Below are 14417 nucleotides of genomic sequence, written 5' to 3' on the forward strand. Positions count from 1 at the left end.
TGTGGGCGACAGACAAATTCTTCTGAGTCTCCCTGGAAAGGGCCACCGAGGGGCACAGCCCCGGTCCTGAGCCCAGGGAATGAGACAAGCTGCAGGGGCAGGAGTGTGGGGAGGAGAGGGCAGATTACCTGTCTCGGCGGTGCTTCTTCACACCCTTCTTCTTCTTGCGCAGGGGGGAAGCACTCCCACAACTGTGAAGACAGGGGTGTGCACTCGTGAGCTGGGGGTGGAGAGGGGAGGAGGTATGGCTGAAGGGGCTTGGGGTATGGGAGCCGGGAAGAGGTCCCAGGGTACGAAACCCAAAGTCCCTTGTATAGAAAGTCAAAGAGCCCTATGTTGATACTATTCCTGTCCCTTAGTCGCCCTTTCTCCTTTGTGTGTTTGTGTGTGTGTGTGTGTGTGTGTGTGTGATCTCCTTCCACTAGGTAGGTCCTGGTGACTCTACTCAGGTCATCAGGGTTGGTTACAGTTTCTTTGGTTGCTGAGCCATCTCACCAGCCCCCTATTCATTCATTCATTCATTCATTCATTCTCTCTCTCTCATTCTCTCTCTCTCTCTCTCTCTCTCTCTCTCTCTCTCTCTCTCTCTCTCTCCTCCCTCCCTCCCTCCCTTTCTTCCTTCCTAGCTTTCCTGGAGCTCACTCAGTAGACTAGGATGGCCTTGAACTCACAGAGATCCACCTGCTTCTGCCTCTTGAGTGCTGGAACTAAAGGCTGCGCCATCACCACCCAGCTGCCCCTGTGCTTTCTGAGTCGGGGTCTTTCGCTGACTTCTGAGACATGCCACCTTGACTAGGCCTGCCAGTGAGCCTGCTCTTTGGTTCCTTTGTGGTGTTTATTTGGTTATTTTTGTTTGCTTGTTTTGGAAACAAGCCTTGCTGTGTAGCCTAGGCTAGCCTTGAACTCATGGTTCTTCTACCTCGGTCTCCCAAGTGGTGGGATCACGAGAGTGTGCCCCTGTCATGTATAGGGAAAGAGAGAAGAAATGTTTCTTCTGGTTTGGTTTCCTTACAGGGCCTCACACTAGGCTAACTCACCAGCTCTGAGTGTCCCCAGCCCTTGGGATTTCTGGGTCGGGTATGCAAACACTGGCGCTGGCAAGTCCAGCGTCCAACCCCTGAGGTGCCAGGCCGCTGTGTCTTCCTTTCCCACCCACAGATGCCTCCACCCTGGGCCCCAGGTCCCCCCACTGCGTCTCTGTTCCCCCATCACTGACCTGCATTCTGACTCTAGTCTCCTCTTTTTGCTGAAGGTGGATGCCAGAGAGAAAGGACAGACAGATGGACCCGATTAGCTAGCTAGTGGCCCCAGGATAGAGGAGGGGGAGGACATAGAAACGGGGGAGTTGTAGTTGAGGGCCGGTAATGATCCCCTTCCCAGGGTCACCCACACTTGGGATGGGGTTTACTTGAACCGTGGGAGGAGAGTTATGCCCAGTGGAGGTGGGGCTTAGAGCGGGGCAGGGCTTAGCGGGTGGGCGGGGTAAGAGATGGAGGGGTTAGGCTTCAGGATAGGGCTTCAAAGTGGGTGGAGCTGGTTTACGTTCCCCGATCCCAGGTGTAGCATCTGTGTCCCCCACATCCTCAAGGCCCCTCCCCGCCTTGCCCTAGGACCATGCGCCGCTCTCACCGGCTCCTCCGATGACTGCCTTTCTTTTTCTTCTTCTTCTTGGGAGGGGGCGATGCGGAGCTGCTGGACCAGTGCTTGGTCCTGGGCGAGAAGGGGCGTCGGGGGCGGTAAGGGAGGCGGCCCCGTGTTGCCCTCCCCTCCGCCGCGGTGGCCGCTCACCTGTACCCCCGGTGCCCGCGGTAGCAGGAGACCGGGCAGTCGCAATCCACCGGGCCGTCGTCCTCATCGAAGGGTGGGTACTCCAGGCCCGGTTCCAAGCCGTCCATCCTCCGCGGGGTCTCTGCCATGCTAAGGAAAAACAGACGCTGCTCATTCGCCTCCGTGGAATGGCCTTCCAGCTGCTGCAGCCTGGGTATGGCGCCATGGCCCGGCCTATATCCTTTGGGGTTATATGTGGCTGGGGATAGGGGGAGGTGCTTGCAGACCAGGGGGCTTGCCATCCTCAGCCCTGGAGGCTCTGATGAAGATTCGAGTAGCCCAGGCTCCTCGGTAGTGGTTTACAAAGAGAAAGAACCCTCAAGCCTGGTAGTGCAGGCCTGTTACGTCAACTATTAGGAATGCTGAAGCTGAAAGAATTCAAGTTCAAGGGCTGTTGGACCAACCTAGCTAAGAATAAGCAATCAGATAAATGGCTGGGGACGCAGCTTCGAGGGCCGGGACTCAGCTGTTTAACGCTGGCCTGTAGGGAAGCCCTGGGTTCCAGCCCCAGTAACACACGCGCACACCCCTCACCCCCCGCCCCCCCACATGCACATGCAGGCACGCATCCTCGCACGCACAACCAAACCAATCAAAAAACCAGGAATACAGACTTGGTAGAATGCTCGCCTAGATTTCATGAAACCCAGGGTTCCCTGTGCAACTGGGTGTGGTAGGGCACTTTTGTAAATCCCAGTACTTGGGAGGTGGAGGCGGGACGAGTTCAAGGCTATCCTCAGATACATAGGATGGTCCACGTCATCTGGGTAGCCTGAGATCTCAACAACGAAACAATTAGATCCATCCCATTTATTGAGCGCCTTCTTACCCTTCACCAAGTCTCCTCCTAGTAACCGTTAGCCCTGTTGTCCTATCTTGGTGTCCCTACTGCCCTCCCTTTTCCCCACTGGATTCCCTACTCTTTCAAAGAGCCCCTCCCCCATCACTGACATCTGCTTCTCCAGATCCCTGATCTCACCCCCTTCCGCCTGCACCTCCTTTCCCTCCTCTTTCCTTCAGCTTTGGCCTCAGCCCCTGAAATATTCATAGCCTCTCCTCACCCTCCCCTCCTCCGCAGCCTCCAGAGGCCTTCTGAGCTTCGAAGCTCCAGCTGCCGGTTGTCTTCATCAATCACGGCTGGCGCCGGAGGGTGAGGGTGGGGACCTCAGCTCTCCGCCGCCTCCAGCTCCGCATCCACTCCCCACCAGGCTCAGGCTCCCAGCTCCTCTGACAGCCCCCCCCCCCGCGCGCCCCCAGGCGTCCTTGGCTGCAGACGCCTGGTTTGTGGTTGCCTGGTCCTCAGGGAAGAAGAGCTTTCTGGTCATTTCACTCGTCTGAGGGACTCACAGGAGCCCTTGTCATGAGGGCTCTGTCGCTAAACCATTATGCGACCTGGGACCTGAGTAGGCCCCTGACTGAGCCTCTTCTTCAACTTAAGAATTCTTTTTTAAAATAACTGGAGTATTTTTCTTCTTTCTCCCTTCCCTCTTTTTTTGTTTATTTTTTTGTGCTTCTTTTTTTAGTGTTTTCCTTTTTTTCTCTTTTCTTTCTTTTTTTCCTTTTTCGATTTTTTTTTCCAAGACAGGGTTTCTCTATATAACAGTTCTAGCTGTCCTGGAATTCGCTTTGTAGACCAGGCTGGCCTTAAACTCACAGAGATCTGCCTGCCTCTGCCTCCCGAGTGCTGGAATTAAAGGCATGCGCCACCACCGCCCGTCGTAACATTTATTTCTTTACTTATGTGCGGGAGTGGGCTCACATGCGCCACTGTGAACGTGAAGGTCCGACACAGCCTGCTCTCATCCCTTCTCTACTTCCGTCGTGTGGGCTCGGGAGCAAACTCAGAGAGTTAGGCTAGTGGATCCTTTATTCTCTGTGCCATCTCAGTGGCCCCAAGTTTCTTCCTTTCTCTTTTTTCTTTTTCTTTCTTCCTTTTTTATTTTAATTTTTAAATTGAACGAGACTACAAATGACCTTCCACAGACCTGTCTCCACAGTAATGGGCTCCAGAGCGGCCCCTTCCCCTCATCTCCATCTTCCTCATCGTCTGTGCTGGTGGGGACAGTTCCCTGACTTCAGCAGGACACCCACACCCACGCCCCCTCTCTTGGAGGCTATCCACACACAACTCACCCTTTCCTGTACAGAGGAGGGAAGCCAGGACAAGGGTACCAGCTTTGAGTTCTCAAAATAGATTTGAATCTATAAATGACTATTTTGGCTGACTGCCGGGGACCTTATCTACACAGGAAAAGAGAATCCTCTGGCTTGGAGCAGAGGATTAAGGAAGATTGTCCATCCGAGGCTCCTGACACACAGGCCTGGTCCATGACCCGGGCATTCCCTAGCAGTGATTACTTTGCAGGGGACATCTGCTGGCTTACTCATCACAGATGCCTCTTCCTGGAACAGCACAGAAACGGTGGAAGGGAGGGAGACTGGCTGAGGTGATGCGGGGGCGGGGCTAAAGCAGGGCTTGACATTAGGCGTGGTGGCACGTGTAATTCGGGCCCAGGAAGAGGAGTCAGGAGGATCCCAGGTCTGAAGTCTGCTGGACTATATAGCAAGTTCAGGATAAGCCTGAACCAACCCTCAGAAACCCTGTCTCAATAACTAACTAATGACTGACAAGATGCCTCAGTAGCTAAAGGCTTGTGCATCCAAGCCTGACAACCTGAGTTCGATTCCCAGTGCCCACACGGTGGAGGGAGAGAACTGACTCCTGTGAGCTGTCCTGACCCCCACCCCCACATGCTGTGACATACGCATTCTCTATCTCTCTCCTTTCTCTTTCCTTTGATTCTCAAAAATCAATTTAAAAAGTAAGAAATAAAAGGGCTGGGCCTCAGCAGATAGCTTATCACACATCCATCGGACTGGAGTTCGGATGGCCAGCACCTGCATAAAAGCCAGGCATGGTAGCACGCACAGGAGGAGCAACCCTGGTGCTTCAGCCCTACAGACGTGATGAGTACCAGTTACAGAGAAACTCCGCTGCAAAAAACAAACAAACAAACAAAAAACTCAGGTGGAGAAAAATAGAGGAGGACATTCCACTCTCCTGTGACTTCCACATGCACATACATGTACACACATGAGTGCGAGAGTATGCTTGCATTTGTGAATGCACATGCCTATACCAGCTCTGGAGAGTTAGAAGAAACACACTCTCAAAGTGAAAAGTAAAAGGATGGCTGTGAGTGTGGCTCAGTGGTAGAGCCCCTGCCTAGAATCCTCCAGTGAGGGAATGTGAGTGTGGCTCAGTGGTAGAGCCCCTGCCTAGAATCCCCCAGTGAGGGGCTGGGGTGTGGCTCAGTGGTAAAATTCTTTAGTGTGAGGTCCTGAAATCAGTCCCTAGCATATTGAAAAACAATAATTAGGATCCAGCTTGCAAACACTAGGTTGTCCCTGACAGCCTTGGAGCCACGACACATATTTGGGAGGCTTTTGGGGGGGGGGCATGAAAGAGAGAGTAGTGTGATCCTCCTACTTCCACAGAACCAACACCCTCACATGCCTTAATTCAAACCTCTCTGCTTTTCCTCATCTTGAAACGGGTGACTCCCTCCCATTCTTGTCTCCCTTCCTCTGACGTGTCCAGCCCCCTTGTGCTCTAAGGTTCATCACTGCCTACACAGCTCCCCAGCCACACAAATGCCTGACGTGCAAAACACAGTCTTCAGTGAAACTGGTAAAGGTAAGGGCCGCTCCAGTTGCTCGTGGGTGAGCTGGTGGGAGGAGGGAGCTTCAGCTGATACAGACTTGAACACGATGATGGTTATTTACAAAATCAAGTTGCTCCCTTTGGGCCATGCCTGATATAGGACCTCTCTGGTCTTTGTAACTGCCCAGTTAGGCTGGCCCCGAATATCCTTCATGTGCCCCTTCCTCCCAGTTTCGTCCCCTTCTCTTGTGCTTCCTTCTCTGATGGCTTCATCTCCAAGGTGTCTTCCTTTATAACTCTCAATTTTATTTGAAGAAATTTATTTCATGTGTATGATTGTTTTGCCTGCATCGATATATGTGCACCACGTGCATGTAGTGCCTGCAGAGGCCAGAAGAGGGCATCGGATACCCTGGGACTGAAGTTAGGGATGGTTGTGAGCTCGCAGGTGGATGCTGGAGCCGAATCCTGGTTCTCTGCAAAAATGACACGTGCTCTGAGCCATCTCTCTAGCCCCTCCGCCTTAGTTTTGGGAGACAAGGTCTCTCACTGAATCTGGAGATCTCTGTTGGGACTAACTAGCTAACCAGCAACCCTGGGACCCATGTGGTTCTGCATCTCCAGTGCTCAGCTTGCAGATGCCCACTAGCACACATGGCTTTTATGTGAGTGCCGAGAATCCAAATGCAGCTCCTCACGCTTTGCAGCAAACATTTTACCCACTGAGTCATCATCTCCCCAACCCATTTATTATCATTACTTTTTAACTTTTATTGTGTTGCTGTGGTCTCTTAACATGTTTTGCTCTTAAATCCATGCTTGTCACCTAGCTGATGGCTCATCGTGTCTGTGGAATAGGAACTGGGAGTGTCATTCCACCACAGAGGTGACCAACATAGGCATAGACAGTTGGCTAGGACGTGAAAGGGTGCATTGAGTCAGACACAGTAGCGCTCACCTGGGATCCCAGCATTTGGGAGGTGGAGGCAGGGGGATCGGGAGGTCAGCAAGTTGGAGGCCAGTCTAAGCTGCATGAAAACCTATTCTCAAAGAAACTCAAAGCAGAGGGGGGATGGGGGGATAGCTCAGTCGGCAAAGGGCTTGCTATGCAAGCAAGAGAACCCGAGTTCAACCCCAGAAGCCATGAAAAAAGCTGGTGTAAGGGTGTGCTCAAGTGATCCCAGCACTGGGGAGAGAGAGAGACAGGAGGATCTTTGGAATATGCAGGCCAGACAGTCTAGCCTAATGATGAGCTCCCAGCCAGTGAGAGATTCTGTCAGAAAATATAAGGTAGATAGAAACTGAGGAAGATGCCAGTGATGATCTGTGGCCTCTACATATATGTACACACACACACACGAGGTTGTTCTCACTGGCTGTTCTTCATGCCAACTTTTTTTTTTTTAAATAAAAAAGAGAGTTTGGGGTAAGTTTTATTACATTTATTTAGTGTGTGTGTGTCTGTGGTGTGAGTATGTGTGCTACAATGTGTCTGTAGAGCTGACTTGCTGGATTTTATTCTTTTTGTTTGTTTGTTTGTTTTTCAAGACAGGATTTCTCTGTGTAGCCCTAACTGTCCTCGAACTCACTCTGTAGATCAGGCTGTCCTCGGATTGACAGAGATCCACCTGCCTCTGCCTCCCAAGTGCTGGAATTAAAGGCGTGCACCACTACTGTCTGGTGATTTTATTCTCTTTATCCACTATGTCAGCCCCAGGGATCAAACTTGGGTCATCAAGCTCAATGGCACACACCTTTACCCACTGAGCCATCTCACTGGCTGGTGTGCCAACACTGTTTGCTTAATTATGTTTGTTTTTCATTAGCCAGGAGCATGTCGGTCCAAACAACAGAGGAGTGAGCTGAGATAGTGGTGGGGTTCTGGGCTAAGGGTCTTTCTTCTCTCCTCGTCCACTGTGCCACCTGGCCTTACACAGGCGATGGCAGAACAGGGGAGGATTAGGGTTGCATTCTTTATCTCGTGCCTCACGGTGCAGGGCAAACATCCATCCTATGTCTATTATGATAATTGCTAGTCTGGGTGCCAGACAGTATTGCAAGCACTTTCCATGTATTTATCTCATTTAATCATTGAGCATTCAGAACAAGCCTTTGACATGGGAACCATCATTAAAATTCCTATCTCACAGATAAAATGATGAGGTACAGGGAGGTCACACCACGTCTAAAATTAGACGTGTTGAGAAAATGACTGGATTTTGTTCACACTGTGTAAGAAAGTAGCTTGTAAACATTACTTCTGCAAGCCTGCTTTCCCAAGTACTTTGATATATTATATAACCACAACTCAATCTCTCTCTCTTTCTCTCTGTCTTTTGGAACAATGTCTGACTGGTGAGATGGCTCGGAAGGCAAAGGCACTTTTGCACTTGCTGCCAAGTCTGATGACCCGAGTTTAATCCTTGGTGCCCACATGGTGGGAAGAGAGAATCGATCCCTACAAGTTGGCCTCCGTAGCATGCCATGGAACATGCACATTTACACACACACACACACACACACACACAGTGTAAATAAACAAGGCTATAGGGAGGTTGTGGACTTTGGGAGGTGGGGCCAGTTGAAGGACATGGGCCATTGTGGGGAATGTCATTGATGGACTTTTCCTGTCCTTTCTTTTCTCTGCTAGTTTCTGGCTGCAGTGGTGTATACCATCTATTTCACAGAGAACTAAACCTCCGATACCACGAGCAAAGCAGCCCGGGTTGTCTGTGTCACGTACTTGGACCACAGGTCTGGAAAGGTAACAAACAGACTGCGCTCCCAACACCCAAGGGATCCACCTTCCAACGTTTCCAGGGAAACGTGTCCAAATAACATGGATCATATTCTGCTTTCTGGCCAAATCCTTCTGGCTTCTGGCGGGTCATTTCTAGACGTGCCAGCAGTAGAATATTCTGATGACGGTGTGGAGAGAAGATTGTCACAAGAAATGATCGCTCGAATCAGCCCGTTAGCCCAAGGGTGAGGAGCAGCCGCTTTCTAGGAGCAATGCCACCTCTGTCTTGAAGCCAGTGTGATCCCCTAGTGACCCCAAAGGCTCTCAGAGTGCAGCCCCTTTATTCTGGGCATGCCTCCTTTGTTTAATTTTTAAAATTAAATTTATTTATTTTATTTTGTATGTGAGTGTTTTACCCGCCTGTTTATGTGTACACCATATGCATGCTTTAAGCCCAGAGAGGTCAGAAGAGGACATCAGATCCCCTGGAACTGAAGTTAGGGATGGCTGTGAACCATCATGTGAGTGCTAGGAATTGAACCTGGGTCCTCTGGAAGAGAAGCAAGTACTTCCAATCACTGAGCCAACCCTCCCACCACCTACACTTATCAATTAACTGTAGGAACTTACATAACATGCCCCCAAACAGTAGTCTGTAATTCATGGAAGGTCAGATTTGGAGGCCTAGGCATAAATGCGGGAACTGGGGGCTGTACGGAGTCTGGCAGTTGGTAGGCAGCATGGAGACAGTCAAGCAGAAGGAAATAAGTCAAAGATAATTGAGCATATGGTATTGTTGGCAGTACGTAGATGATGGCGGCGGCCACCTAGCAGTGATGTGTGTTTGCCGTGTGCCAGGTGTTGATCCTCACACTGACATTCATTTGTGTTTTTCTCATGCTGGGGATGGAAACCAGAGTCTCCTGCATGCTACATAAGGGCTTTAGAGCTGAGCCACGCCCTCAGAGCCTTACTGGGGGAGGGGTGTTCTAGGCAAGCACTCTACGGCTCATTCATACACCAGCCCTTCCCTGGGGAATTCTAGGTAAGTGCTCTACCACCGGGATAGCCTATGAGATGGGCATCAGTACCTTTATTTTAAATATAAAGATCTGAAGAGCCAGAAAAGTCAGGGTCTGCCCAAGCCATACTGCTGGGGTGTGGTACAGCTGGGATCCAGCAGCCAGGATGGTAACCTTAGACTTAGAATCCTTATAGGTGTATGGAGTGTCTGTCTCTCTCACTTACACACCAGACATGTGAAAACTGGCTCAGAGGCCAGTTCCTAGGAAGGTATGCGGCCAATGACAAGCCTTTCTCCCACTTAGCCTTCAGTTTCAGCACCACGGACAGCCCCCAGCCTCTGGGCAGTCCAGCAAGGCTGGGTGTAGTTGCTACAGTTCTATTATTAATGTCTTTATTGCAGGTTTATGTGTGAATGCGTGTGGTGTATATGTGTGTGGGCTATGTGTACATGTGTGGGTGGGTGTTGGCGCCTGTGTGCATGGGCACATGGTAGGGGGAGGGCAGCAGTGTCTCGCTCTGTCACTGACTCATTTTCTGGAGTCAGAGTCTCTCACCGAACCTGGAGCTAAGCTGGCGATCAGCAAGCCCCAGAGAACCTCCTGCCTCTGCCACCTATAGCACTGAACTTCTGATCCTCCTGCCTCTTGCCTCCCACGTGCCGGGATTACAAGCGCGTGCCATCAAACACAGTGTCTTTAATGGCATTGTAGGCACCGAGCTAGAAGACTTTTGGTTCAACCCCCCTCACTACATGAGGGATGAAACTGGAGCTTTGTGCAAAAACTGGGGAAGCTGCACTGCATTAGGAAACACAAGTAAAACCAGTAATGATCTTGTTCTCAGGGCGAGGATAAACTTCAAGCAAGTTGAGTACATGCTTGCCTAACATGTACTGGGTTCTACATTCCACCCCCAGCTTTGCACAAAATTGAGTCATGCACACTTAGAATCCCAGCACTCTGGTGGTGGAAGCAGGAGGATCAAAAGTTCAAAGTCAAGCTGGAAAGACGACTCAGTGCTTAAGAGCACTTGTGCTCTGCAGAGGACCGAGTTTGGTTCCTAGCACATGAGTTAAGTGGCTCAGAACTGCCTGCAACTCCAGCTCCAGGGGATCTGACGCTCTTTGCTGGCTTCTGTGAGTACATGCACATGTGTGTGGATTCATGCACGCAGGCACACACACACACACACACATACATAACCTTAAAAGTAAATCTTTTTGTTTGTTTGTTTTTGAGATAGGGTCTCACTATGTAGCTCTGGCTGACATGAAGCTCACTCTGTAGACCAGACTGACCTTGCCTGCCTCTGCCTCCTGAGTGCTGGGATTAAAAGTGTGTGCCACTATGCCTGGATGTAAATAAATAAACAAATAAGTAAATTCTTTAAAAAAGAAGTTCAAGGTTATCCTCAGATACATAGCAAATTCCAGGCTATCTTGGGGCACGCGTTACACACACACACACACACACACCACCCTGTTTTAAAATAACACATGATTGAACATGTTGTTATGTGAACAGAGAGGAGACCACAAAGGAAGGTGCTAGGAGTAATTCAGACTGGCTTGAGCTGGAGGGTTGTCACGGAGAGCATGTTAGAAGGTAGAAAAGGCAAAACCCAGAAGCCCTGTCCTTCTCACTTATGGGAGATGAAGGAGGAAAGGGGCATTTTTATTTTCATGAGAGGCTCTAGGTTGTGATAGGTCCCAGATGTAAAGACTATGATCTTGTGGGGCTGACAAGACAACTCAGGAATAAAGGTGCTTGCTGCCAAGCCTGGGGTGTGCACATGGTGGAAGAAGAGAATTGATTCCCCAGATGTCTGCTCACCTCCACATTGGAGCACACACACACACACACACACAGTGGTAAATGTAAAACAAAGAAAAAAAGGTAAGGAAAATATTCTTCCCCTAGCAACTATTAATAGCCCACAGAGGCTCAGAAACCATTTTCAAATTGGATTTGGCATTTTTATTTATTTATGAGTGTGTGTGTGTGTGCATTCGTGCGTGCGTGCACGTGTGCCAATGCCTGGGGAGACCAGAAGTGGGCATTGGATCTCCTGGAGTTGGAGTTATGGGCAGGTGTGTGCATACCAACAAGGGAACTGGGAGCAGAACTCGGATCCGCAAGGGAAGTTATGGATCTTAACTGATGAGCCATCTCTCTGGCCTCTGCTGCCTTCTTTGGTGACCCAATGAGTGCATTAAGGTTGCATAGAGGATCACGAGTGAGGAATTATTTATAGAAGCATATGTGTCTCAACAATGGTACATCATTAAAGAAAAATTCAAAAAATAATTTATTTCTATTTCATGTGCATTGGTGTTTTGCCTGCATGTATGTTTGTGTTAGGGTGTCAGATCTTGGAATTACAGGCAGTTGTGATCTGCCATGTGGGTGCTGGGAATTGAACCCAGGTCCTCTGGAAGAGCAGCCAGTGTGCCGTTAATTGCTGAGCTATCTCTCCAGCCCCATGAAAACATTATTTTTCATTGGCCTTCAAAATGAGTCTGTGGATAAATGCACCCACTGCCAAGTCTGGTGACCTGAGTTCGATTTGCAGCACCCACATGGTGTAAGAAGAAAAGTAACTCCCAGAAGTTGTCCTCCGACCTCCACAAGCACACCCTGGCACGCATGTACACTCACATGCTCATGCAGATGCACACACACTTGTATAAGCACATGAGTACACACATGCAAACACACACACACGTATACACATGGAGAGAGTAAATACATGTTAAAACAAAAACAAAATCTCTCTTCTTTCCCTAGCAATCATTAACTGCTCATAGAGCCTCAGAGAGTGTTTTCTTATCTTTTCTTTTCTCTTTCTTTCCTTCCTTCCTCCCTCCCTCTTTTCTTTCTTTCTTTCTTTCTTTTTTCTTTTTTTTTTGGTTTTTCGAGACAGGGTTTCTCTGTGGTTTTGGAGCCTGTCCTGGAACTAGCTCTTGTAGACCAGGCTGGTCTCGAACTCACAGAGATCCACCTGCCTCTGCCTCCCAAGTGCTGGGATTAAAGGCGTGCGCCACCACCGCCCGGCTCTTTCTTTCTTTCTTGAGCTCACTATGTAGCATGACATTCCTCCTGTTTTAGAATCTAGAATCACTGATTAGGTTTTGGTGGAACTAAAGTAGATAGATTTGGGGATTCAGGAAGATACTTGCTCTTGAGCTGGTTCCACTGATGAGAAAAAGACCAGAAACCTTTCCCCCAGCCTCTTGCACAGCCTCAGAACTGAGTAGAAAAGGATCATTAGCAAGGGGGTTACCCTCAGACTGTATCCTGTAGGATTAACTGAGTAATTTTCTGGCGTGGGGATGGGCTATCTTTTGCCATCTCTCCAATTCAACATGCACCGTTTTCTATACTTTTTATTTTTAGTTCCCATGCTTGAATTTAGGACCTCCAGCATGCTAGGCTAGTGCTCTAATGCTGAGCCCCAACTCCACACTGGAGGCTTCAAGGCAAGCATTCTACCACCACACCACTGCAGTTCCTCACTAGGGGCTTCGAGGCAGGTGCTCTACCTCTGAGCCATGCCCCAGCCCCTCAGTGGGGATTGTAGGCAGGTGCTCCCCCACTGAGCCATCCCCCTGCCCATTGGCATTTGGGTTTCTAGGACACATTACATGCTTACTCTGGAGTTCATTTCACAGGTGGGAATAACCAACCCACAGATTAAGTTGTAGCTTGCCTGTGGTCACACTGTCAGTCAGGGGCAATGTTGGGGTCTGAACATCTCTGACACACCCTGGTTTGTAGCCATGATCCTTGGTCTGACATCTGGGCCCTCCTGCTGCTGACCCATACAGGACCCAGGTGGGCATCAAATGGCCCTCGGGGACCTCAGGTATGTACGTGTACTCTGGTTCAGGCCAGAACTTCCAATGAACAGAGTCCACGATCTCTCCTTCACTCACTCCAGCCCATAATGGACAAGCCCCGCCCCCCCCCCCCCCGGGCATCCAGCTGCAGCATGAGATGCCCCCTCCCTCTCTGTCACCAGGCAGTACTCACATGTGGGCCCCAGGCCGGTCTTCCCTGGTCAGTACACCCTCTTTCTCCATCAGCATCTGCCGGAAGGTCCCAACCTTCTGCCGGATCTCCTCCTCTAAGTACCTGTGGGGCACAGGGACCGGGAGGGCTTGCTGCTAATTTTAGGTCACTCCTTCAGCTCACTCCTACCTGCTCTCCAGTCCTTGGTCACAGTGCATGCTCTCATTGGCAACTGCTTTTTTGTAGGAGTTCTGTTATTTTCTCTCAATGTATCCTCTCCCTCCCCCTTCTCCCTGCCCTCCCCTCCCCACCCTACCTTCCGCTTTCTTTCAGTCCACCCTTCCCTCCCTTGTTTCCCCTCTTTTCCCCCTTTTCTTTCCCCTTCCTCCTACTCATTTGTTCTTCCTTCCCCCTTCCTCTGCTTTCCTCCCCCTCTTCCACCCTTCCACCTCCTCACCCCTCTCTCTGTATTCTATATTTCTCTCCCTCCTTCTTTTCTTAATAATGTTTATTAGGCCCATCTAACAAACATTGAAAAGTTTTAATTACTATTTCATGTATGAGTGTTTTGCCTGCATGTACATCTGTGAAACACATGTGTGCCTGGTGCTCAAAGAGGCCAGAAGAAGACAACAGATCCCCCGCAACTGGAGTTACAGATGCTTGTGAACCAGTATGGGTGCTGAGAATCAAACCCAGGTCCTCTGGAGGAACAGCTGGTGCTCTCAACTGCTAAACCATCTTCTCAGTTCCTCATTTTTTTTGTAACAGAGTCTTGCTATGTTGATGTGGGATTCCCCTCTGTGTTCTGTGAATGCCACTGGTTAATAAAGAAACTGCTTGAGCCTGTGGTAGTGTAGAATAGAGCTAGGGAGGTGTGTTGGGGGAACTAAACTGAATGCTGGGAGAAAGAAGGCGGAGTCAGGAGACTCCATGTAGCCTCGCCTGTCTCACACATACATTTTTAAAAATACTTTTTAATGTTTTATTTAAAGGGCTGGGTGTTGGTAGCACATGCCTTTAATCCCAGCACTCAGAAGGCAGAAGCAGGAGGATCTCTGTGAGTTCGAGGCCAGCCTGGTTTACAGAGTGAGTTCCAGGATAGCTAGGGCTGTTACACAGAAAAACCCTGTCTTGAAAAAAAGTGGCC

General features: G+C 49.8%; 1 protein-coding gene across 2 annotated transcripts in view; it reads right to left on the reverse strand.

The window, feature by feature from the left end:
• The window catches only part of Srrm3 (serine/arginine repetitive matrix 3), a 68401-nt gene that overhangs the window by 19615 nt on the left and 34369 nt on the right, over positions 1-14417 (reverse strand). For both annotated transcript variants that reach the window (XR_009056826.1, XM_057764358.1), the window contains exons 3-7: positions 13289-13390; positions 1789-1917; positions 1630-1710; positions 1217-1246; positions 129-191 (exon numbers count right to left, since the gene is read on the reverse strand). Coding sequence is in view for 1 of the 2 variants with exons in the window: in XM_057764358.1 (XP_057620341.1) it covers positions 129-191; positions 1217-1246; positions 1630-1710; positions 1789-1917; positions 13289-13390 (405 nt within the window). In the remaining variant the exon portion in view is untranslated. The remainder of the gene's footprint in view (positions 1-128; positions 192-1216; positions 1247-1629; positions 1711-1788; positions 1918-13288; positions 13391-14417) is intronic.

Source organism: Chionomys nivalis, chromosome 3 (genome assembly GCF_950005125.1).
Source record: "Chionomys nivalis chromosome 3, mChiNiv1.1, whole genome shotgun sequence".
Classification (NCBI taxonomy): domain Eukaryota; kingdom Metazoa; phylum Chordata; class Mammalia; order Rodentia; family Cricetidae; genus Chionomys; species Chionomys nivalis.